This window comes from Staurois parvus, unplaced genomic scaffold, assembly GCF_062004578.1.
Source record: "Staurois parvus isolate SC_StPar_1 unplaced genomic scaffold, SC_StPar_1.0 ptg000499l, whole genome shotgun sequence".
Taxonomy (NCBI): domain Eukaryota; kingdom Metazoa; phylum Chordata; class Amphibia; order Anura; family Ranidae; genus Staurois; species Staurois parvus.
This window is the reverse complement of record NW_028318295.1, coordinates 3,616,623-3,641,540: the sequence shown is the minus strand read 5'-3', so window position 1 is coordinate 3,641,540 and position 24,918 is coordinate 3,616,623. Positions and strand designations below refer to the sequence as shown.

The 24,918-nt window shown below is 39.2% G+C and overlaps 1 protein-coding gene across 1 annotated transcript in view; it reads left to right on the top strand.

Annotated features, from left to right (window-relative positions):
* FTO (FTO alpha-ketoglutarate dependent dioxygenase) overlaps nucleotides 1-24,918 on the top strand; it is a 604,671-nt gene that overhangs the window by 282,850 nt on the left and 296,903 nt on the right. The window contains exon 8 of the mRNA XM_089689844.1: nucleotides 940-1,064. Coding sequence (XP_089545970.1) covers nucleotides 940-1,064 — 125 coding nt within the window. The remainder of the gene's footprint in view (nucleotides 1-939; nucleotides 1,065-24,918) is intronic.

The window sequence follows — 24,918 nt, the reverse complement described above, 5'->3', positions numbered from 1 at the left end:
TCTGTCCCCTGATCTCTGTGTGTTATCTAAAACTGTGTTGGTTAATCCTGACCCTTGATCTCTGTGTGTTACCTACGCCTGACCTCTGAACTTTGTGTTACTTAATCCTGACCCCTGAATTCTCAGTATCCCTTTATCCTGACCCCAATCTCTGTGCGTTACTAATTCCTGAACTCTGCATCATTTAATCGTGACCCCTGAACTCTCTGTGCTACTTTAGCCTGACTCCTGTACTCTAGGTGTTATTTAATCCTAAATCCTGAAATCTATGCATTATCTAATTATGGACACTGAACTCTATGCTTAAAACTACCTTGACCAAGAGCAGCATACCTTGTTATTTAATTTGTTATTTAATCATAACCCTTTGAGTCCTGTCCACTGTTAGTAGGAGGACTTATTATACCTTATTTTTAAATAGCTGGGGCAAATTCCATGTGGTTTGTTTCATTATATGTTATAGTGTGTTTTACATAACACATATTGAAATGTTAATACATATTGCCCATATTCAGGCCATTGTTTCTCATCTATTGATTAGTTTGTATACAATGCAGTAATGCTAATTAATAAATATATATACAGTGAAGAAAACAAGTATTTGATCTCCTGCTGATTTTGAATGTTTGCCCACTCACAAAGAAATGATCAGTCTAAAAATTGAATGGTAGGTGTATTGTAACACTGAGAGACAGAATAGCAACAAAAAAATCAAGAGAAATGCATGTCTAACAAATTATGCACTGATTTGCATGTTCTTGAGGGAAATAAGCATTCAAAATCAGCAGGGGATCAAAAACGTATTTCCTTCACTATATATATATATATATATATATATATATATATATTTTTTTTTTTTTTTTTTAAGTGTACCTCTATTCCTATGAAGGCTTTAAAATTTCTCTTTGTTCTTTTCCATGTTAATTTACTGCTCCACAGACCAGCCTTATGCTAAAAGAACTTGTACAACAAACGAGGTCACAACAGGACAGGTGCAATATAGCAAAGTCAATCTTGCCATTACTTTCTGCAAGACAAGACCTACGACATGAGTGGAGAGAAAGGTAAGAAATAAAGTTTGATCACCTTACTACTTTTGCTTATCAGTTTATCCTAATTACCCATCTTCAGTCTTCTGTATCACATGTAACTATTCAGATACAATCATGCTCATTGTTAATATTGCCGTAAGAATATGCAAAGAGCAACGGTTAGGTGCAAGGTGTAACAACGTGGAACAATCAATCAGAGTTCAACATACCTAAATGGAGTCGCTGACAGCTAAAATCTGATTGAGTGTGCTTCATTACTTTTTTCTTGCATTTCCTAATTTAAAGAAGAACTCCAGGAATTGCTGCACTTTAAAAATGTGCTAGCTTATAAGTGTAGCAAGATGTATGCCACCTTATGGACTTGTCTGTTTTATTTACTGTTTACATTTTTACTAAGCGCTGGAAGTATAGTTATTACTATAATCAAATCAAATGCACTGATACTGGACTTTCGGGTCTCCCATTTTGCATCTGCAGTCATTTGCAGCCGTTGTGCCCACTCCTCCACTTTTCTTGCTCAGCCTTGGAGAACATGGACAGTGGATGGGAGTTGAGGGGCAGGCAGTGCAGGTGCTGTGTAGCAGAGTGCTTCTCTCCTGTCAGAGCAAAATGTCAATATTGGTAAATACAAAAGATGAATCCACAAGGTGGAATTCACCTTGTTGTACTTAAGGTGAATGTAAATCCATATATTTTTTTCCCATTTCCAATCTTTTTATTAAAGTTTTGACAAGACCAAGGTATGAGAATGCAGAAATACCATAATGAGGTAATGAGCACTAACAGTACATTATGAGCACATATGTATATGTATCGCTCTAATTCATCCCAAAGGTGTTCTATCGGGTTGAGTTCAGTACCAGTCAAGTTCCTCCAATTCTAACTTGCCCATCCATGTCTTTATGGACCTTGCTTTGTGCACTGGTGAGCAGTCATGTTGGAACAGAAAGAGGCCATCCCCAAACTCTTCCCATAAAGTTGGGAGCATGAAATTGTCTGAAATGTCTTCGTATGCTGACACCTTAAGAGTTCCCTTTACTTTACACCCAGATACGTCCATCAAATTGCCAGACAGGGAAGCATTATTTGTCACTCCAGAGAACACACCTCCACTGCTCTAGAGTCTAGTGGCAGTGTGCTTTACACCACTGCATCTGATGCTTTGCATTGTACTTGGTGATGTAAGGCTGGGATGCAACTGCTCGGCCATGGAAACCCATTCCATGAAGCTCTCTATTCACTGTTGTTGTGCTAATCTGATGTTTGGAGGTCTTTAGCTACTGACTCTGCAGACAGTTGGCGACTTCTGCGCACTGTGCACTTCAGCATGCACTGACCCTGCTCTGTCATTTTACATGGCCAAGAGAACTGGAAAAAAAAGGCGCTGTGGAAAATGCTCTCAGACAAGCACCTTAGTGAAGGTGCATCTTTATTGGGTGAGACAAAGTAGCAAATATAATAAAATTGACCAGCCTGAAGTGGACAGTGTGATTCCAGTGGACGGCCCATCCGCTCTGAGGGGAGCTGAGATCAGAGAATGCTCCTGTCGGCTTCAAATCACGTGGTGTCAGCGTACCAGCGTCCTGGGTGGTGTCACCATGGCAAGCGAAGGCAGTGTCCGGCGTTGACTTCAGCTGGGAGCATATGTAGGGTTACCAAGACGACATGTTTTGCGCAGTTGCGCTTTGTCAAGTCTCTGGTAACCCTGGCCGGCGGCCATTATATAGAAGACCATTAAAGGGAAGGCTGGCTGAGTGTAATTAACAGAGGATGGGGTGTCAATCAGAGCGGACGGCTCATCCTGAAGCAATGCTTCGGATGGTGTCCTGGGGTATTTCCTCCCAGATCTGGACCAGGGCATCACTGAACTCCTGGACAGCCTGAGGTGCAACCTGGCAGTGTCGGATGGACTGAAACATGATATCCCAGAGGTGTTCTATTGGATTTATATCTTATATTTATATCTTGGATTTATATTTTATATGGATATGCCCCCCCCCCAGACCATTACTGGCCCACCACCAAAATGGTCACACTGAACGATGTTACAAGCAGCATAACGTTCTCCACAGGTTCTCCAGACCCTTTCACATCTGTCACATGTGCTCAGAGTGAACCTGCTCTCATCTGTGAAAAGCACAGGGCACCAGTGTCAGAGCTGCCAATTCTGGTGTTCAATGGCAAATGCCAATCGAGCTCTATGAAGTCTGTTTCTGATTGTTTGGTCAGAGACATTCACACCAGTGGCCACTGGAGGTCATTTTGTAGGGCTCTGGCAGTGCTCATCCTGTTCCTCCTTGCACAAAGGAGCAGATACCAGTCCTGATGATGGGTTAAGGACCTTATATTGCCCTGACCAGCTCTCCTAGAGTAACTGCATGTCTCCTGGAATCTCCTCCATGCTCTTGAGACTGTGCTGGGAGACACAGCAAACCTTCTAGCAATGACACGTATTGATGTGCCATCCTGGAGGAGTTGAATTGCCTGTGCAACCTCTGTAGGGTCCAGGTATCCCCTCATGCTACCAGTAGTGACCCTAGCCAAAGGCAAAACTAGTGAAAAGCAGTCAGAAAAGATGAGTAGGAAAAAAATGACAGTGGCCTCCACCTGTAAAATCATTCCTGTGTTGGGGGTCATCTCATTGTTGCCCATCTAGTGCACCTGTTGTTAATTTCATTAACACCAAAGCAGAAGAAACTGATTAACAACCCCTCTGCTACTTAATAGGCCAGATCACTAGCCAAGAAGTTTAATTGGCTTGATACTACACTCTGATTAAAAAGTGCTCCTATAATACTTTTGAGCAGTGTGTGTGTGTGTGTGTGTGTGTGTATACAGTTGTGGCCAAAATTATTCAACCCCCACTGAAATTGAGTGTTTTGGCCAGTTTGACATTGCTTTTGATCATTCAGTCATCTTGCTTACATTTACATTAAAGAGGCACTTGTAGGTCAGACAAATATAACATAACAGTTATAATGAAATAACCACAAATGTCTTTTCTGTGCTCACAGCATTATCAGTTTTATTCAACCCCCAAGTGACATTCAATCTTAGTACTTAGTACAGCATCCTTTTACAGTTATAACAGCTTTTAAACGTGAAGCATAGCTTGACACAAGTGTCTTGCAGCGATCTACGGGTATCTTCGCCCATTCTTCATGGGCAAAGGCCTCCAGTTCAGTCACATTCTTAGGCTTGCGCACTGCAACTGCTTTCTTTAAGTCCCACCAGAGGTTCTCAATCGGATTTAAGTCTGGTGACTGCGATGGCCACTCCAAAATGTTCCAGCCTTTCCTCTGCAACCATGCTCTAGTGGACTTGGAGGTATGCTTGGGATCATTGTCCTGTTGAAAGGTCCAACGTCTCCCAAGCCTCAGGTGTGTGACGGACTGCATCACGTTTCCATCCAATATCTCCTGGTACTGAAGAGAATTCATGGTACCTTGCACACGCTGAAGCTTCCCTGTACCTGCAGAAGCAAAACAGCCCCAAAGCATGATTGACCCTCCACCATGCTTCACAGTAGGCAAGGTGTTCTTTTCATCATAGGCCTTGTTCTTCCTCCTCCAAACATAGCGTTGATCCATGGGCCCAAACAGTTCTAATTTTGTTTCATCAGTCCACAGAACACTATCCCACAACTTTTGTGGTTTGTCCACATGGCTTTTGGCATACTGCAGTCGACTCTTCTTATTCTTTGGAGACAGCAAGGGGGTACGCCTGGGAGTTCTGGCACGGAGGCCTTCATTACGCAGTGTGCGTCTTATTGTCTGGGCTGAAACTTCTGTACCCACATCTGACAAATCTTTTCTCAGTTCCTCAGCAGTCACACGGGGACTTCTCTCCACTCTACGCTTCAGGTAGCGCACAGCAGTCGAAGTCAGCATCTTCTTTCTGCCACGACCAGGTAGCGTTTCAACAGTGCCCTTTGCCTTGAATTTGCGAATGATGCTTCCTAAGGTGTCTCTTGGTATGTTTAACATCTTTGCAATCTTCTTATAGCCATTGCCCTTCCTGTGAAGAGAAATCACCTCTTCTCTTGTCTTCCTGGACCATTCTCTTGCCTTCACCATGTTTGTAACCACACCAGTAAATGTCTAGAAGGAGCTGAGTATCACAGTCATTTTAAAGCTGCCTAATTGGTGCTTATTATGCTTGATTGCTGCTCGGTGACATCCACAGGTGTTTTCAATACCTGATGGAAAGCACCTGTATGAACCTCTGTTCTTCAGAGTGGTAGTCTTTAAGGGGTTGAATAATTGTGGCAATGAAGAAACCACATAAGAACCATTTACTACTGTATTACATAAACAATTGATGTCATTTTAGTTGCATTTGGGTAGTTACAACGTCCTTGTAGGATTTGATTCTGAATACAATTCCAAATGTACACTATAGTCCCTAAACCCCTTTACAGCATTGGGGGTTGAATAATTTTGGCCACAACTGTATATATATATACAGTTGCAAGAAAAAGTATGTGAACCCCTTGGGATTACATGGAGTTTTGCATGAATTGGGCATAAAATGTGCTCTGAACGTCATCTAAGTCACAACAATAGAAGAACACAGTCTGCTGAACATAATACTACACAAACATTAGATGATGCCATGGTTTAATTGCACATAACATGTAAATATTCACAGTGCAGGGAGGAAAAAGTATGTGAGGCCCTAGCTTAATGACTTCTGCCAGAGCTAATTGGAGCCAGGAGTGAGCCAACCTTGACTCCAATCAGTGTGATGATATTGGATGTGTTGCTGACAGCTGTCCTGCCCTTAAAAAACACACACCTGTTTTGGGTTTACTGGTTTCAAGAAGCACTGTCTGATGTGAACCATGCCTCGCAGAAAAGAGCTCTCAGAAGACCTACAATCAAGAATTGTTGACTTGCATGAAGCTGGAAAGGGTTACAAAAGTATCTCCAAAAGCCTTGATGTTCATGTGTCCACGGTAAGACAGACTGTCTACAAATGAAGAAAGTTTAGCACTGTTGCTACTCTCCCTAGGCGTAGTCCTGTAAAAATGACTGCAAGAGCACAGCGCAGAATGCTGCATGAGGTAAAGAAGAATCCCAGAGTGTCAGCTAAAGACCTACAGAAATCTCTGGCACATGCTAACATTTTTGTTGACACATCTACAATAAGGAAAACATTAAACAAGAATGGAGTACATGGGAGGACACCACGGAGGAAGCCATTTCTGTCCAAAAAGAATATTGCAGCGCGTTTGAAGTTTGCAAAAGAGCACCTGGATGTTCCACAGCACTACTGGCAAAATATACTGTGGACAGATGAAACCAAGATTGAGTTGTTTGGGAAGAACACACAACACTATGTGTGGAGAAAAAAAGGCACAGCACACCAACATCAAAACCTCATCCCCACTGTAAAACATGGCGGAGGGAGCATCATGGTTTGGGGCTGCTTTGCTGCCTCAGGGCCTGGACGGATTGTTGTCATTGATGGGAAAATTAATTCCAGAGTTTATCAAGATATTTTGCAGGAAAATGTACGACCATCTGTCCGCCAACTGAAGCTCCGCAGAGGATGGGTGATGCAACAGGACAATGACCCAAAGCATACAAGTAATTCAACAAAACAATGGCTGCAACAGCACAGAATACGCCTTCTGGAGTGGCCCAGTCAGAGTCCTGACCTTAACCCGATTGAAATGCTGTGGCATGACCTTAAGAGAGCGATTCACACCAGACATCCCAAGAATATTGCTACACTGAAACAGTTTTGGGAAGAGAAGTGGTCCAAAATTACTCCAGATCATTGTGCAAGTCTGACCTGACACTATGGGAAATGTTTGGTTGAGGTTATTGCTGCCAAAGGAGGGTCAACCAGTTATTAAGTCCAAAGGTTCACATACTTTTTCCTCCCTGCACTGTGAATGTTTACATGTTATGTGCAATTAAACCATGGCAACATCTGATGTTTGTGTAGTATTATGTTCAGCAGACTGTGTTCTTCTATTGTTGTGACTTAGATGACATTCAGAGCACATTTTATGCCCAATTCATGCAAAACTCCACGTAATCCCAAGGGGTTCACATACTTTTTCTTGCAACTGTATATATATATATAATATGATTTTTTTTTTCTTTAACATGTGATACTTATCTTCTCTGCAATTATTTTGCACAGAGCAGTCCCAAATCTCCTTTTCTCGCCCCCCCCCCCCCGTGCTCCTGGCTGGCTCCGCCCCCCTCCAAGTTCCCACCATAGCAAACCATTTGCTATGGGGGCACTTGTGCGGCCTCACTCCCGAGCTGGCTCTGTGTGTTCATAGAAACACGGCGTGCAGTGCTGCTCAGCCCAGCTCTCCCTACTCCTACTGGAGGTGATTGACAGCAGTGGAAGCCAATGGCTCTTGCTGCAGTACATAGACAGAACAGGATACTGAATCCTGCCGTGAGTTTGCCTGTCAGTCTGTATGGGATTTTTAAATCCGTACATAAAGCTGTAGAATGCTTTTTAAGTGGACTAAGCCAAACATAGCAAGAGTTTGGAGACAATCTATCCTAGTATAAAAAAGACACAAATTGTACACAAAGTATTTATACATTTTTTTATTGGGTTTTCCTGAACCATTATAAAAGAAGTGAAATTTAACTCTCATTGATCAAAGAAAACATGCTGCAGGTAAAATTTTATTGAATTTGTCAGAATTTGATACTCCTTCACAAATGTCAACCCAATTTACTATACTACTATTTTGTTTTATTACTACCAACTAAAAGCTGAATTGTCATCAGAAACCATAGAATTTATAATATAACTTGTCCTCAGTGGTATATATTTGTCTTTATTGTCACAATCTCCTGAATATGACAGGGTCTTATTTCTAAATTTGGAGCATTTTGAAATTAGTGCTTCCTGACCTGCTTTACCTCTGGAATTTGAAAGCCAAGTTTGTAAGTTAAGCCATCATAGCAGTTTAGATTTATAAATTATTCTCTCTCTCTCTCTCTCTCTCTCTCTCTCTCTCTCTCTCTCTCGCAGTTCACTGAGTATAATAAGTATTTGATCCCCTACCAACCAACAATAATCCTGACTCCCACAGACTGGCTATGTGGTCATGTGGTACACAGATTAGTCCTGTTAACTTAAGGTGCCCCTAGCGCAACTCATTATGTGTATAAAAGACACCTGTCCACAAAACCTTTCTTCCATTCAAACCTCTTCACCATGGGCAAGACCAAAGTGCTGTCAAAGGATGTCAGGGACAAAAGTGTAGACCTGCACAAGTGTGGAATGAGCTACAAGACCATCAGCAAGAAGCTTGGTGAGAAGGAGACAATTGTTGGAGCGATTATTCACAAATGGAAGAAATACAAAATAACCATCAGTTGTTCTCGGTCTGGAGCTCCGTCCAAGATTTTGCCTCATAGGGAAAGGATGATCATGAGAGAAGTGAGGTTTCAGAGCCCAGAACTACACGGGAGGAACTTAGGAATGATCTCAAGGCAGTTGGGACAACAGTCACCAAACAAACCATTGGTAACACAATACACCGTCATGGATTGAAATCCTGCAGTGCCCGCAAGGTCCCCCTCCTTAAGAAGGCACATGTACAGGCTCATCTGAAGTTTGCCAGTGAACATCTAAATGATTCAGAAAAGGACTGGGAGAACATGCTGTGGTCAGATGAGACCAAAATATAGCTCTTTGGCATTAACTCGACTCACTGTGTCTGGAGGAAACAAAATGCTGACTATGACCCTAAGAACACCATCCCTACAGTCAAGCACAGAGATGGAAACATTATGCTTTGGGGCTGTTTTCTGCTAAAGGTACTGGCCAACTTTGCCACATTGAGGGGCCAATGAATGCAGCCATGTATTGTAAAATCTTGAATGAGAACCTTCTTCCCTCAGCCAGAACACTGAAGATGGGTCGTGGATGGGTCTTTCAGCATAACAATGACCTTAAATATACCGCCAAAGCAATAAAGGGGAGTGGCTCAAGAAGAAGCATATTAAGATCATGGAGTGGCCTGGCCAGTCTCCAGACCTTAATCCTATTAAAAATTTATAGAGGGAGATGAAACTTTGAGTTGCCAAGCAACAGCAAAGAAACCTTAAGGATTTAGAGAAGATCTGAGTGGACCAAAATCCCTCCTGAGATGTGTGCAAACATGGTAACCAACAGCAAGAAACGTCTTACCTCTGTGCTTGCCAATAAGGGTTTTTCCACCAAGTGCCAAGTCTTGTTTTGCTTGGGGATCTGAAACTTATTTTACTCACTGAACTGCAACTCAATTTATAACATGTATCATGTGTTTTTTCTGAAGTTTTGGTTGATATTGTGTGTCTATCATTTAAAGTACACCTATGAAAAAAAATTGCAGACCTTACATGTCTTTGTAAGTGGGCAAACTTACTATATCAACCAATATATACCATTGGCACTGAGGATTTAATGTAATTTAGGCCTCATGCACACATAGATTTTTAGAAGCTTTTAGTGACAGGGGCGTTTAACAGCAGGGAAAAAAACCCAGGGCCAGTGCGTTCAGGACCAGCAGCGTTTTGGCAGACAAAACACTTGTCACATGTGAATGCTCCTAAATGTGTGTTTAGCATTTGACTATTAATTAATTTGAATGACCAGAATAAATTATTATTCTGGCCAATCAAATGAATTCATGTCCAAGCGCTTGATGCCTATCAACACACCTAAACGCTTGTAAAAGCGCTAGAAACTTTTACAAGTGTCAGGCGCTTTTTCTGCCAAAATGCTGCTGTCAAGAGGGGGAGCATTTTTAAACATCCTGTGTGCATGAGGCCTAATAATCACTGTGGGAGTTATTTCATTGTAATGAAATGTTAAGGGCTTTTATGGGTTGTTCGCTGGCTTTGTAGATATTTGCTTTTACAAAGTTTTATTTTAGCAGCACGGCAGTATGTGGGTTGTGTTCTTTCTGTAGGCATATTGAAAAACGTGGTGAGAAAAGATTCCTGACACTATGCCCTCCAACACCAATGTGCATTCACAGATACCCTTTTGTACACCAGTGTTGTGAGGAGCGGTTTTAGTAATAATTATTATTAGATGTTTGACCCTGCCCTTCTTACCAACTCTCAAACCATCCTATCTCTTTACTTTGGTTCTTTCTATAGTATTTAAGACAATAACAAGGACAGTAGATAGCTATGTGTGCATATACCGTAAATCTAACAAAACAGTATTTTAAATAATTTCTTTTTTTTTACTTTGTACCCTAAAGATTAGATCTTATATCTTATATCACCATTTGATGCTGCATTTATTTGGTTTTGTAGTTTCAACTTTGTCTGACATTTTGAATAGTACTGTCAACACAATACATATTGCCCACCTACCACCAATTCATGTAATTTGACATTGACATGATTGCAGATCTGATTTAGGACTTGTCCCAGGGGGTGGCAAAAATAAGTGGTTGAACTGCATTTTTAACCCCACCTTTTAAACTGCATTTTCAGCTGGACAGGTTGTGCACAAACCACAGCCATAGCAAAATGTATACCTCTGGTTGCATTCCACGGGCAGTACTGCTGCTGCACTTGATCCATTCAAGTGAATGGGGCCATGCTGCATGCAATTGTGGTGTGGTGAGTGCAGACTTTTCTGGGTTAAAACAAGTGTTTCACATCCCAGGCACCTGTCAACTGCCCTCTGAAAAGTGATCCAGGGCTTTTCAGAGGGGCGACAGGGGCCTGCCTGAGCAAGCACTTACTGTTGATTGTACGTGAATCACACATTCTTTTTTATTTTTTTTTAGTCTATGTGCAATGATCAATATAAAATTAAGATAAATTAAGAATTGCTTCCAAGGACATTTATATTCGCTACTCTGCCAAATAACTATAAAAGAGATCTAGACATTTATATGCATAGGTTGAATATATATATATATATATATATATATATATATTTGTGTAGTATATTGTAGATTCAGGGTGGCCATATACAGTATTTATATATTTAACAACCATTTGATTGTATTCTAGAAGTTTCAGTGCATTGATACTCAATGGGGTTGATGTTTGTTTGTTTGTTTGTTTGTTTTTGTGTCAAAGCTTCATTGAACAGGCTGAAGTTAGGTGATTGGCTACCATGCACAGCTGCACCAGATTTTATACTCTCCAATTTTAGTAAATCAACCCCAGTGTGTCTCTAACATCTTTATGCTTCAATGGCCATTGCAACCTGCCCCTGGTTCAGTCATGGGCAGGTTTCGATTAATTCACAATCTTGACAGGATGATTTCTTATTTTGCTACTGTCAGTTTCCCAAGAAAATTATTTAAATTGCTATAGAAAACTGAGTGTTCATGGCACATGTAATAATGTCTGAAACTAGATGATTGCATTAAAGTGCTAATGTCACCATGTAAACACAGTCTTAACAACTTGAGATACCTTGGATAAATACAATGTGGTGGACTTTTTAAAAGAAAGAGACCAGAACTTCCTGATTTGGTCAGTTTGTTTATGGCAGGTGACAGCAGTTTGACAGACACAGCACTCAAGTGGCCGGCAAAGCATTCTTATTTTTTTTGTGTGACCCCTACATGACCTACTTGTGAAGGAAGTCCTATGTTCATGGCTTCTGCTTGTAATGCAGAGATAAGGTGCAGCTAAATGAATTATAAGGTTCACCAGTGGTTTGTGATCAAGAGCCTGAGCTGGTTCAAGGTGAATTCAAATTGCAGACTACTAATAATGATTTATTTGACTATACGTTTATAAAGCTATCAATTAATACCAAGAAAATTCTAAATTTTGCCTTTATTTGTTGCAATTACTAGGTTGCGAGTTCAATTTTGGTGTAAAATAATTGTTCTCCTGGTCAATATTTAGCTGAAAATATATTACAGATTAAAGCTTGCTTTAGATGGAACACATCATGAAACAAATGTTGTAGCATCCATTTCTGATTCTGAAAATACCTTTTTGTATGCTCCATTATCTTTTGTGTATATGACAAAGCAAAAGTATGGCAAATGATGTCAGAACTTGTTTCAAAGCAGAAAATATTTCAGCCAAGATTTTCCATGACAACCAGGCAACTAGCATTTTCAGAAGTTTAACAGTAGCCACTTCTATATTTTTTTCACTAGTTTTTAGTAAAATATCTAAAAAAAATGGTTCCAAAGGCTATTCTGTAGTATTGTAAAGAGCAAATTGAATTTGGAGTTCCAACCTAACATTGCAGTGGAGAAGTATTGTGATTAACATCACTGTCCATGGCTTCTTTTCACAGTGGAGGCAGTTGACTTTACAACACTTGTTCAAAGTTTCCCAAACTTTGTCATAATTTTGCTCACTTCCTGTCCTGGAAATGCAAGACTTTGACAATTGTCTTTACTGGATGATTTACCCCTTCCTTTTGCTCTGGTGACCATTCTAACATTATAGATTTCCCCTTCCTTTCTGTCTTGTTGACAATGGTCCTCAGAACAAATGGGTAAATTTCCCCACCTGAGGAACCTTGCATTGTGATATGAAGAAGCTGGGTTGGCATGACTCAAGAGGGACATCAAGTTGGCGGTTATTGATGTTCAAAATTGCACAATATGGTACAAGCACAATACCAAAACCATACCAGTAAACTCGTGGACAGTGAATTACATCACACAGTGTACCTTCCCCATCTGTGTGAGACGCATTCCAGAAGGGGCATCCTTTCTGTGGTTCATGCAGTTGCAGGCTTCAGCGGCAAATGGCAGGCTGTGATTGGCTACTGCGGCCACTTTCAAAGCTTTATTCCCGCTGCAGCAGTGGGCATTCCAGCTACATTGACCAAAAGAGATACAGGCATACCGTGTGAAGGCATGGTGTCCTGTATCTCCTAGAAGGATGTACTGATATGCAAACTAACCACACCATCACAGATGTGCTTCCATGCTTTTTGTAGTCTTATTGTAAAAGTACGGAGGGGTACTGGCAGGCTAACCAGGTATTTGACAGAAAACTAGGAAATGAAACAGAACATACTACATTTACAAAGATGTAAAAGGACAAACAAACAGATACATTAAAAATTTAATTTTGAGGTAACATACACTTCTAATCTACTAAATGCACAAGTCTAGATGATAAATCTGCTGTGTCAGTAAAGCTAGACAGTCTCCTTCAACAAAGTCAAACAGAACAGTACTGGTACGTGGAATTGTAGCTGAGCCAGTAGGAGTAACCTTAAATTTCAGCCATTTGGCCAGCTGATGTCTTTATGAAATTTTTAGTGATCAGAAAACAGAATATGCAGTATTTGGTTTCAACCATCATAGCTCAGCTTGTGAATATTGTGGTCTTCCATTTATTTTAAAGTGTTAATGCCAAGGCTTTTTTTTTTTTTTTACAAACTTAACACATATCATAGATAGAGGGGAGAGAGGCAGATGATCCTCTCTGGAAGTATAACTAAAGGACCATGTCCCCTAACTTATCTAAAAATGTAACTGCTTTTATAGATATATAAAAAGGTCTTTTTTTTCAATGTGAATGTTAAGTTGTGATAAGCACTGGCTGGTTGAACTCCTGAAGAAGCCTATTGGCGAAATGCATAGGGGTAGACTTGATTGACTTTGACGTCACTATTGGACTGCCAAACGTCAGGCAGAATTATTGTGGAATGCTTGATGGCTCTTGTGCTCGGTTGAGTGTCTGCGATCCTTATAAATTACCAAACTTGACCAACAAATGTGAGTGCAATGGTTGTTTTATAATTTTAGTAAACATTTTGTGTGGTTTTATGCAATGAGTCCCTTTCTGTTTCCTGCTTTCTATCTTGTGAATTGAGCCCTGTGAGTCTGGGAAAGTGGAAGATCAGACTATAAAAACTAAAACAGCAAGACTGACCTTTGTTTCATTACAATTGTCCTTGCTTTCTGGTGAGTCTATGCTGTCCAAGGGGTGAGCACAAATGGATGGAGCACTGGTGAATTTTTAATATGGGTCGGAGCACCTTTTGTGGAAGTTTGGAAAAAGGCCTTGCTTGAACTGTATACCATTTGAACTTTCAATTTACGAGTGGAACACACTTTACAAATGGTCGAATGGATACTATGGTTTATCTGCATTGACTACTTGGATTTGTTTGTCACATTTGTGTATATAATTGTGTTTTCAAGCATTTCTTTATTCACATGGTTTTTTTATTATACTATATACAGTATGTATATATAAGTTTAGGTATTAGCGCTGCCTTACTTACACTGTTTTTATTTTGTTCATTTCTGGTATTCACGTGAAAAAGGTAGCAGCTTGATGAGATTTGTTACGTAAATTGGGTGTATCACTGTCTATCATTATAAAAAATTGCACAACCCACCATTTTTTTCTCTAGGTCCTCCGCTAAAAAAAGGTTAGCCATATATTGCATGACCTTTTTTTTTGTTCAGTTGAATAAAGGCTTATGTTTTGCTTATAACTGTTTTTTAGTAAAAAATAAATCTATATACAAATTAGTCAGTTGCACCTAAAGACTGTGTGTTTTTCTTAGTTCAGCAATTGAGGAATGGGCATTTATTAAAACATACATCAAATGTTTATATGAAAAAAAATTATCTTCCTGTGGTTTTTTTTTAGTGCAAAGGCTTCCTTCTAAAACTCATAAAAATATTGATAGTTTAATTGGTTTGCACCTAAAAATGGCCCTGTGTTGTATGCTATTGTGTTAGGGACATAAGACTGTAAGCTCCTTTGTGATTTTTGTGTAATATCTTCTTCAAATGCATACAGTATACATTGGCCCTTTTAGTAAATAAGTAAATATTTTCATCCAGGGACTTATGTAAAACATTGTTAATAGTATTTGTATTTTAAATATAGAATTCTGTTTAGTTTAGCTCTCTGCCATGTAAAGCACAATGTTTTGTTGGGGACTGTGCTGTAAACGTTCTATTTGGTAGATAAATACCTTTTAGCTTGGCTACAAGTTCTCTTAAAAAGTAACCTTGCAGTTAACGTACTGTTATACAGACTTCAAGAGTATCCAAGTGCTGATCATCCTGCCTGCTCAGCCATCTTTACAAAGATGTTTTTTTTTAGTTCCTGTGTATTGAAAGCACAAGAACTTGATGAAAGAATGATAAGTGGGTAAGAGTTTTTTAGCAGACAAGAGAGATTAGTTGCTCAGGACATGTTTAGCCAAGAAACAAAAGAGATTTAAAGAAGATAAGTATTTAAGAAGTTTAAAGCAAGGTACTCAGGGGATATGTATGACTTGATGATTGTTTTGTATAGCCTTGGGCCTACAATGGTATGTTTAAGATAATACTGTAGCGTTTGTAATATATATATGTATATGTTTTTCTTTAAAACTAAAGGTTAAAGGTTACTGTCTGCCTAAATATCTGTTCCGTGTGATTAATCTGCATAATAATGTTTATAATAGTATGCGTAGCATTACCTTTTTCTTTGATTCTTTATAGCTCTATATTTGCTTGAATGTATATGTAGGTGAGACAGGTATGCAATAAAGTGTAAACTTATAAGAGCAAAGCACATAAATATTATACATTTAAAATATAGTTTAGATATTTATTTATAGTAGTCCAATAAGCATTAAAGTAGAACTAAAGGCTTTTTTTTCATTTTGAATAGCGTAAGGGAGGGTTATAATACCTGCCAGGTTTTTTTTTTGTTTTTGTTTTGCTTGTTTTTTTCCCTCATCTTTGTCCCATTGGGAGATTGGGATTTTCTTTCACTTCCACTCTGTATTAATGGTAAACAGGCAAATAGAAAAGTAAATCTCTCTAATGGAGGCACAAGCAGTAATACAGTCCTAACAGGTTTTCTAATCAATCTCCACTCTACCCAAAACTAGAAAAAAGTCTTGCCTTTACTTATACTTTAAGGCTGCTTGCACTTGGGTGTCTGGATCCAAGCAGCATGAATTCAGACTTATTTTCCCTGCCATGAAGCCTTAGAAGCTGCATACAGCACTCATTCACATAAACTGCTGTGCTTGGTTTGTTTGTTCATACACCGGTACACTATGCTCGTGGTTGCACAAGCGTCATTGTATAGTCGAGTACAGCTGCGCACGGTCATTCATGATTATGGGCAGCTGTATACAGCACCTAGGCTTTCCGGGTGGAGGAAGCATGCCAGAATTTACATTGAAGGACTCATGCCCATGTGCTAGTGTGTTACCCAACACAAAAAAAAAAGTGTATGACTATAGCTAACAGATACGTCTGCTTACAGCTGACCAATGGCCTTTGCATCTAAGTAAGTTAGTCCTAGTCTGCTGCCTACGTTACAGTCTATCTGATTAGATCAAACTTTCAGGAAGTGGTCATCGATGTTTATGAGCATCATAAGCCTAACCGTTACTGAAGGAAAGCACCTTCACTGGGCAATCACCAGTACCACTTGAAAAAAGTTGAATGTTAAAGAGAGACACTTGCCAATAATAATGATTGACCAAAAAATTATGAATTAACTATCGGGAAACAGTGGTGACTGTTTAGCCAGCCAACAGAATATGGAGAGGAGATATTTGAAGAAACTTTTGGTGAAGTAATTTCATTAGGGTAGCAAAGCTATATATAACTTTATGCTTTGGCTGACACAATACCCTGTAATAGCTGGAGGAAAATGGCAGTGTTGTACAGTAATGTAAAGCAATCAGACATTACCTATCATGTGTGACAACTTTCCACACTACTGAAAGCTGATTTCTGTTTACCAGGGTAGCAGAATACTCCCAGTTCAAGGAAAAGGACAATGTTTTAATGAATCTGTAGTTTGAAATATTATTGCAAAGTTATGGCAGAGCGTAAAAAGAAATCTCATCCCCTGCGTTTCTAGAAGAGCAACTGAAGGTTCAAAGCCACTATAGTTTCTAATGAATGATATCATCAAGATTGTCAGCATTCCCTGGGGAAAAAATCTTTCTTTCTTTAAGATAAAACATAACTTTTATAGGGGATCTCAAATGAGGCCTCTGACTTGTCCTGATTAATTTTCATTTTATTACTATTTACTATTAGCATATTGCATCTCAATGCACCCAGGGGGAAAAAATTATTTGCATCAAATGTTAATTTGCCATTATAGGCCCATTTACATTTTTGCTTTATGTTAACACTGTAAAATGTGTAAAAGTGTGTGAAAGACTTTAAGATAAAACAGAACTTCATTGTGTATAGAGTGATTGGCTAGCAAACTCGTGTGACCTGAACCCCATAGAGAATCTATGGGGAATTGCCAAGAGAAAGATGAGAGACATGAGACCGAACAATGCAGAAGAGCTGAAGGCCGCTATTGAAGCATCCTGGTCTTCCATAACACCTCAGCAGTGCCACAGGCTGATAGCTTCCATGCCACGCTGCAGTGAGGAAGTAATTGCTGCAAAAGGGGCCCAAACCAAATACTGAGTATATATGCATGCTTATACTTTTCAGAGGTCCGATATTGTTCTATGTACAATCCTTGTTTTATTGATTGCATGTAATATTCTAATTTTCTGAGATTGTGGATTTGGGGTTTTCATGAGCTGTAAGCCATAATCATCACAATTATGACAAATCACGGCTTGAACTATCTTGCTTTGCATGTAATGAGTCTATCTCATATATTACGGTAGTTTCACCTTTTAAGTTGCATTACTGAAATAAATAAACTTTTGCACAATATTCTAATTTTTCGAGTTTCACCTGTGCACTGTATGTTGAAATGCGTTTTTTATTACAAATTTTTTTAAAAAATACATTTTCAAATATACTGTATGCCTTTAAAAATACATTTAATCTACATGTTTGGAATGTATTTACAAATATATGTAAAAATATATGTTAAAATGACTTTTTTATATGTTAAAAAAATATTTTAATATATGTAAAATATATATATTTTTAAAAATATCTTTAATATATTTTGTAATATATAAAAAACACATTTCAACATGCAGTGTGTGTGTGTGTATATATACATATATATATATATATATATATATTTCAATAGATTTTGAGATTTTGAAATGTATTGAATATGGCCAAAATTGTAGTATTTCAAATATATGTCAATATATTTGGAAAGAATATTTTAAAAATATATTTTAAATATATATTTTCTTCCATGTGGGAGGATACAATATAAGTCTCTAGTAGAGCCATGCTTAGTGGAGGATGGAGGAGCTACCACTGAGAGAATCAAGGAGGGGTTGTATACCAATGATATTGATTGTTCGTGAATTTGTAAAATGTGTTGTAGTTGTAAATATTGCAAAAATGATATGTAAGATATATGAACACAAAAAGAAAAAAGCCTGATGGAACTTTACTGGTACTTAATGCGGACAACCTAATGTTATACATAAAACATGTTTATTGAAATATATTTTCCAAACACATTGTATAAAAACAGGACTTGGCTAGTGAGCCCAAAACAGCACATTGTTCTGTAGCATCAATATCCTCCAGAGGTTGACTCTTTTTGCTTATTAGCACCCCAAAACTGGAGGCAGAGAGATCAGATGCCCTAACTTGAAGATGTGTATACATATAGACCATTAGTCAAATAAATACAGTGTTACATTAGATAATACACCTTGTAGAAACTATTCTCCGCAAACTCACATGTCAACATGAGCATACTTGAAAGGAGTATATCTGTAGGACATAATTAGGCATTTGTAGAGTGTCTAGTCAAATTCTGCGGTTTCTCTGCTTCCATGTAAGAAACAGAAAAAGGGAGTCTATCTTTCTAAATATTTGTTGGGTTATTTATAGTGGGGAGTTATCTAATATGTACAGAATTATTATCAGATTAGCCCTGTCCACTACAGAAAGGGGCAATTTACACCAAGCATTACAACATTTCTTCATTTTACTTAGTAGTGAGTCATGTTTAGCATGAATAACTCCATGTTTAGCATGAATAACTCATTACAATGGGGGACGCCACAACCCCTAGATATTTAAAGGAGGAGATAACTTTTATTTGGATGGCTACAGTGGGCAATGCAGCAGAGATGGGATCTAACAACATTAGGACAGCTTTATCCCAGTTACTGGTAAATATTGAAAAGATCCTATAGGTAGAAATGAGGGACATAGTAGATATTAGAGTTAATGGTGTCACCGAAAAATTGCAGAGTATCATCTGCATATAATGTGATTTTTGTCCTTTCCCAAGAGATCTACAGAATGCTATGATAGCAGGGGACTAAGAGCTGTTGTAAGTGACTCAAGAGCCAGGGCAAATAATAGAAGGCGGGGGGGCAGCTTTGTCATGTACCATGATGGAGGGGGAAAGGGTCTGAAATAGTTCTGTTAACTTGGATGCAGGCTATAGGGACTAACTATAAAATTTGAATCCATTTTATATAATGGTCCTCAAAGCCAAACTTTTTGAAGGCTACACCATAGGAAGTTCCATTCTGTACTATTGAAGGCCTTTAATGCATCTAGCAAGAGAATAGCTTTATTACTGGAATTGGCAGTAGGAACGTAAAGATTAAGAAACAGACCTCTAATGTTTAAAGTCATAGACCTAGTCGGTATGAAACCTGATTGGTCTAGGTATACTAAGTTGCAGATACGTTTAGATGAACAATTAGCTAATATTTTGGCAAGTAGCTTAAAAAAGTACAACTATAACTGCTTCATTCATAGACTGTGAAAGCTTGCCAATCTCATAGGCCTCTTTAAATACAGCCCAAAGGTCCAGGAGAACCTCCCCAAATGATTTGTAAATCTTCCCCGGTAAGCCATCCGTTTCTGGTGTCTTATTATTGGTAATGATATAATCTAAAAGATCCTAATCAACGTCCAAAAGAGCAAGTAATGTTATGGAGCTCAGGAAATGCTGTAAGGTACTATCCTCATCTGAGACCTTGCTACTATATAAATCTTTGTAAAACAGAACAGAAAATAGTGGCTATAGCAGATGAAGTAGAATCTCTACTGCCATTAATATCATATAAGTCCCCAAAAATATTTCAGAGTCCTTTGAGATCTAGCAATAGTAGCTAGAAGATGGCCCGTTTTTTCCTTTCTTCAATAAATGGTAGCTGCATGAAGAATCTTTTCTGCTTAACATTTTTTTTATAGATAGGGAGGCATAGAGGTGTCGTCATTCCAAGCAAACAGCCTTGTGCTCTCAAGAGGGATTTTTGAAGTATCTATTTTCAGCATGAGTAACTGTTGCAATTACATGAGTTTCCCACTCCCCAGATTTCTTCTTTGTGCAAAGAAATTTGAGCAATGAGGGTACCCCGAAAAAAGAGTAATGGACTATGAATGTACTGTATGTGCAGAATGTTTATTGATTTTGCAGGAACTCTTGAAGAACTTGCACTGGGCTTTCATGGGAAGTAAGAAGGTTAAACCAAAATGGATTAACTTTACAATAGCTCTTGATGTGTGGAGTAGATAAGGTCATAGTAAGGATCAGAGAAGAGTGATCCAATAGCTCTCTAGCAGATTACTCAACATTTTAAATAAAAGGAAGTATAAGGACAGTTCTAAGTGTTAAAATGATCCTTGATAGAGCCATTAGAGTATGATAGAAACATAAAAATAATTGCTCCACGGGGTGTTTCAACCTCCAAATATCAGTGAGACCTATTTCTTGAATGTAGAAAGCAAATGAGGTAGGTGTAGGTGAAATTGTTTGATATTGAAGACGTTTCAAGTAGTGATCTGTATTGGTATGGAGGTCTGTCTCCTGCAGACAGACCACAGAGGTAGAAAACCATTTAAGAGTAGTGAACACAGCTTACCTAGTATTGGCATCACTCTAACCTCTAATCCAAGAAATCACTACATTCGCCTTAGCCATTACTATGTGAAAGTATGAGGTTTAGAAGGAAATCATCATTGAAGCTGATACCAGAGAACACCACAGAGATTGTGGCATAGTGCACATTTACCCAATCCCAAACTCCTGAGGAGACAAAAAGGTCATCATGGGTCTGGTGTATGATGCAGCAGGAAACAAACAAACTTGCTCTTCATGGGAGCTAATAGATGGGGGGGGGGGGTCACAATGGGTGTCATAAGTTGTGATTTTCAGATCAAATGGTAAAGCCCATTTTGTCTCAGGAAAATAACAAACAGGGTATACTAACTTGCTCCATTGCACAGAGCAACTCCCAACCTCCTCTTCTGGGGTCCCCTGCCAGCACTCTCTGCTTCTCCTCGTCTGTGTCTGCCCCCATAGCAAGCCCTAATTATGGCCCTCAACCCGGGTTGTGTGCATCCATAGACACACACAACACACCTCAGCCCTCTGCTCGCTGCTCAAAGTATTCGATTGATAACAGCAGGAACTAATGGCTCCTGCTATCTCAGCAAAATCTGTGAGAGGATGTAGAGCTGCTACAAACAGGCACAGTGCTGGATCGAGTTAGCACTCAGGTAAAGGTATTTAGGGGTGTGAGGCGGCGATACTGCCACTGGGACATTTTTTACCTTAATGCAGGGAATGCATTAAGGTAAACCATGTCTTGGCTTTAGAACCACTTTAACTTGCCATATTTTTAATGGATCCCCATTAAAAATATGGCAATTCTCATATACAGATTTTTAGTAGTTGTCTGTAAATCAGACTAGCACAGTTAGAGCCCTTTCTTAAGGCAAAATCACTTTGCTGCATTAAGGATATCTATCTATCTATCTATCTATCTATCTATCTATCTATCTATCTATCTATCTAATCATTAAAGGATAAGTTCACCTGTTATAACATGTTACGTGTTACACCCATATTCAGGGTGTAACATGTTATGAATAGACCGGCCCCTGCTCCCCCCCTTTGACAGCTAGCGGGGGATCTTCTCCTCTCACTAGTGGTCAAAATTTTTGAAAAAACATGGCCATGTGGGGCTCCGCCCACCCGGCCACTTTACTCATTCACAGTCCTCTGTGAATGACAATTTACAAGCCTTAGTGGCTGTGGAGCATGGTGGTAGTCCATTGCTTCTTCCTGTCAGTATATCTGCTTGCCCGTATATCCTGTATGGGCAAGCAGATGTACTGGCAGGTCTGCAGGAGACCTGCATGGCACCAGCGATTTTCCGATCGCTGGTGCAATGTATAACAGGCTCCTGCAAGTAAAAATAATAAATGCAATTTTTTTACCTGCAAACAAATGTGCATTTATATTTTTTTTAGCAAAAGTTGAACTTATCCTTTAAAGTATAAAAATAATACTGAGTATAGTGACTATTCCAGATTATGGTTTCAGTAACTTCTGAAATGTATAAGAATGAGTCCTTATGTATAAGGTAGACAAATGTTTATACACCAGTAGTGTTTGGAATGAAGATAAACAAACCTGATCCTTGTATGACCTCCGACCTCCTCTTCACCGTCAGACTTTGCCACTCTCTACTGACCCTAAGTAACTTCAATCTTTCACCTGATCTTTTTGTGATTTTCTAAGCTTTCATGAGCCTTATTAAACATCAATGAGTATATGTTAACACTCTACATTACTGGAGCCTTCATTGTGTTCTACCTAAATTCTCAGACCTATGTAAAAGTCATAAGGTTATTACTATTTGTTAAGGACAAAATTGAATGTCTATATGGACAAAACATTGAAGTGGTACACCAAGAATTAGAGCAGGGTTTCTCAACCTTTTTACCTTGGAGGAACCCTTGGCAAAAAGTTTGAGATCTCAGGGAACCCCTGAAATAAGTTTCAGATCCACAGCTCATAGAACACTGGTGTGCTCAGTGCTCTGTTGGTATAACAAAAATATATTTTAGAAATAGTATTAAAAAACAGAATAAATATTAAAAAGTACCTATTTAATGTTAAACTGGTGCTAGCTTTTCTGTGCACAGATGTTCAATTCTGGGTCAAACTTGAGGTAAGCAGTGTACAGGGTCAGCAGGGCAGTACTCAGGGGAGTCAGCAGGGCAGTGCACAGGGAGTCAGCAGGGCAGTGTACAGAAGGTCATCAGGGCAGAGGAAGGGGTCAACAGGGTACATTACATGGGGGAAGCAAAACACAATACATAGGAGGCAGCAGGGCACATTACATGGGAAGGGGGCAGCAGTCTACATTTCATGAGGGGGTAGCCATCTACATTACATGATGGCAGCAGTCTTCGTTACATTGCGGCAGCAGGCTACGATAGTGGAGTATTTTGTCTTCACATGCAGAGCAGCACAGCGAAGCTGCTGGGATTCCTGTTCCCGGGTGCTATTCCCCACCCACCCTCCTCTCCCATCCCTCCCATGTGATATCACACACAAGCACCTGGAATGGGCAGGGGGAGAGGAGGGATCATGGGGAACAGTACAGACACGTTGTTTTCCTCTGTTGCTATTCATGTGGGGGAGAACTTATCTTATTCTTGTGTTGGTCAAACACTGATTATCCATTTTTAAATTAAGTGTGTTGCCATGTTTCCACATAAACTGCCAAGCTATCAAAAAGTCTTAATAAAGCCATCTTCATATCCAAATTACTGCCTTGTTATAGAGTATATATACTGTATATTCCCATTCATCCACCAACCCCATCTCACTTTCTAACAGTTTCACTCCATCTTCAAACCTCACTTGCTTATTAGCAGAGTGTCTGCTTGAATGTGTGTCTATGAGGAGACAACAATAGGCCTCTAACTGTGTCTGTACGTACCGCCACTTGTGAATAATTACTTCAGAAACAACTGCATTTCCTTAAAGAGGAGTTGGGTTTTTTTTTTTTTTAAAGTCAGCAGCTACATGCTGTATACTCTAGCTGCTGACTTTTAAAAATCATGTACTTACCAGTGCCTTGACTCCAGCGCTGTCTTCCTGCAGCCAGTTTTTCTTAGTGCTGTGGGTCCCTGGCAAGTCCATCTTGGATATGGAAACCAGCTTTGATTTCCTGAGGAACCACAGTCTGCTCAGCTTCCCACTGCATATGTTTAAAGTTGCACAGTGCTTTGTAAATGGTTCTGCAGTCTTCTTGAACATGTGACTTATCTCAGGATGCTGTGGGAGGGGACAGGGTAGTCTAGGGTGTGTTATCTTTGCCTAAGTGAGGATCGTGGAAATTGGAGATAAAAAAAAATTGGATGCCCTCTCCAGACCCCCCAAAAAACATGTGCTTGGGCTAGGGAGCAAACCAACAGTACTTCACTTTTTGAGTAAACGTCCCCTCAACGTTGTGGTTGGGCCTTTCTTTTTCTTAGCCTTCTCTAATACTCGATCATTATGACAGTCACCTATGTAACTAATAATCAGGCCTTGAAAGTGAGAAAGGCTTGGCCAACTGTGGTTTTAGAAACTCAAGTCAATGATTGTATGTTTTAGCTCTGTGAAATTTAGGGCTTCCGAGAAATGCTAGAAGTTTACAATATGTGCAGGTATGTTTAGGTGCTTTGCATGTCTGCTGGTGGTTAAGAACCATAACGTTTACCTTAATGAATGTAATGGATGCTAAATATACCTATATATGGTAAACATGTCTATTTTATTGGATATTGGCCATTTTATTTGTGGCAGATGAGCCATTTTAATCCATCAATGTACAATGGCATCTAAATATAATTTGCTCCTGTTTCCATCTGAGTGTTAAATGTAACACCTCAAAGTAGTTCAAGTAAATTTTACTCCCTGAAGCATATTGTCTCTCCAAGGCTTATAAATTATCTCTAAAAATAAAAGGTAATTTGGGGAGCTGGTTATAAAAATTGAATCCATAGGTAATGAAGCTGCTGCTTGCTATTAAAGTAACATGGGATAAGGAAGAGTGATGTGCCAGGTCGTAGAACCAGAGGTGGGGTGATGGCATGTCACCTTCAGGGGAGAGTTATTTACAATTACACTAGATGTGTACATACAGTATAGTAGCATGATGTGTAGTTGGTAAATCATACTCATAAGTGTTCTTTTTCCCACTAAACTGTTTA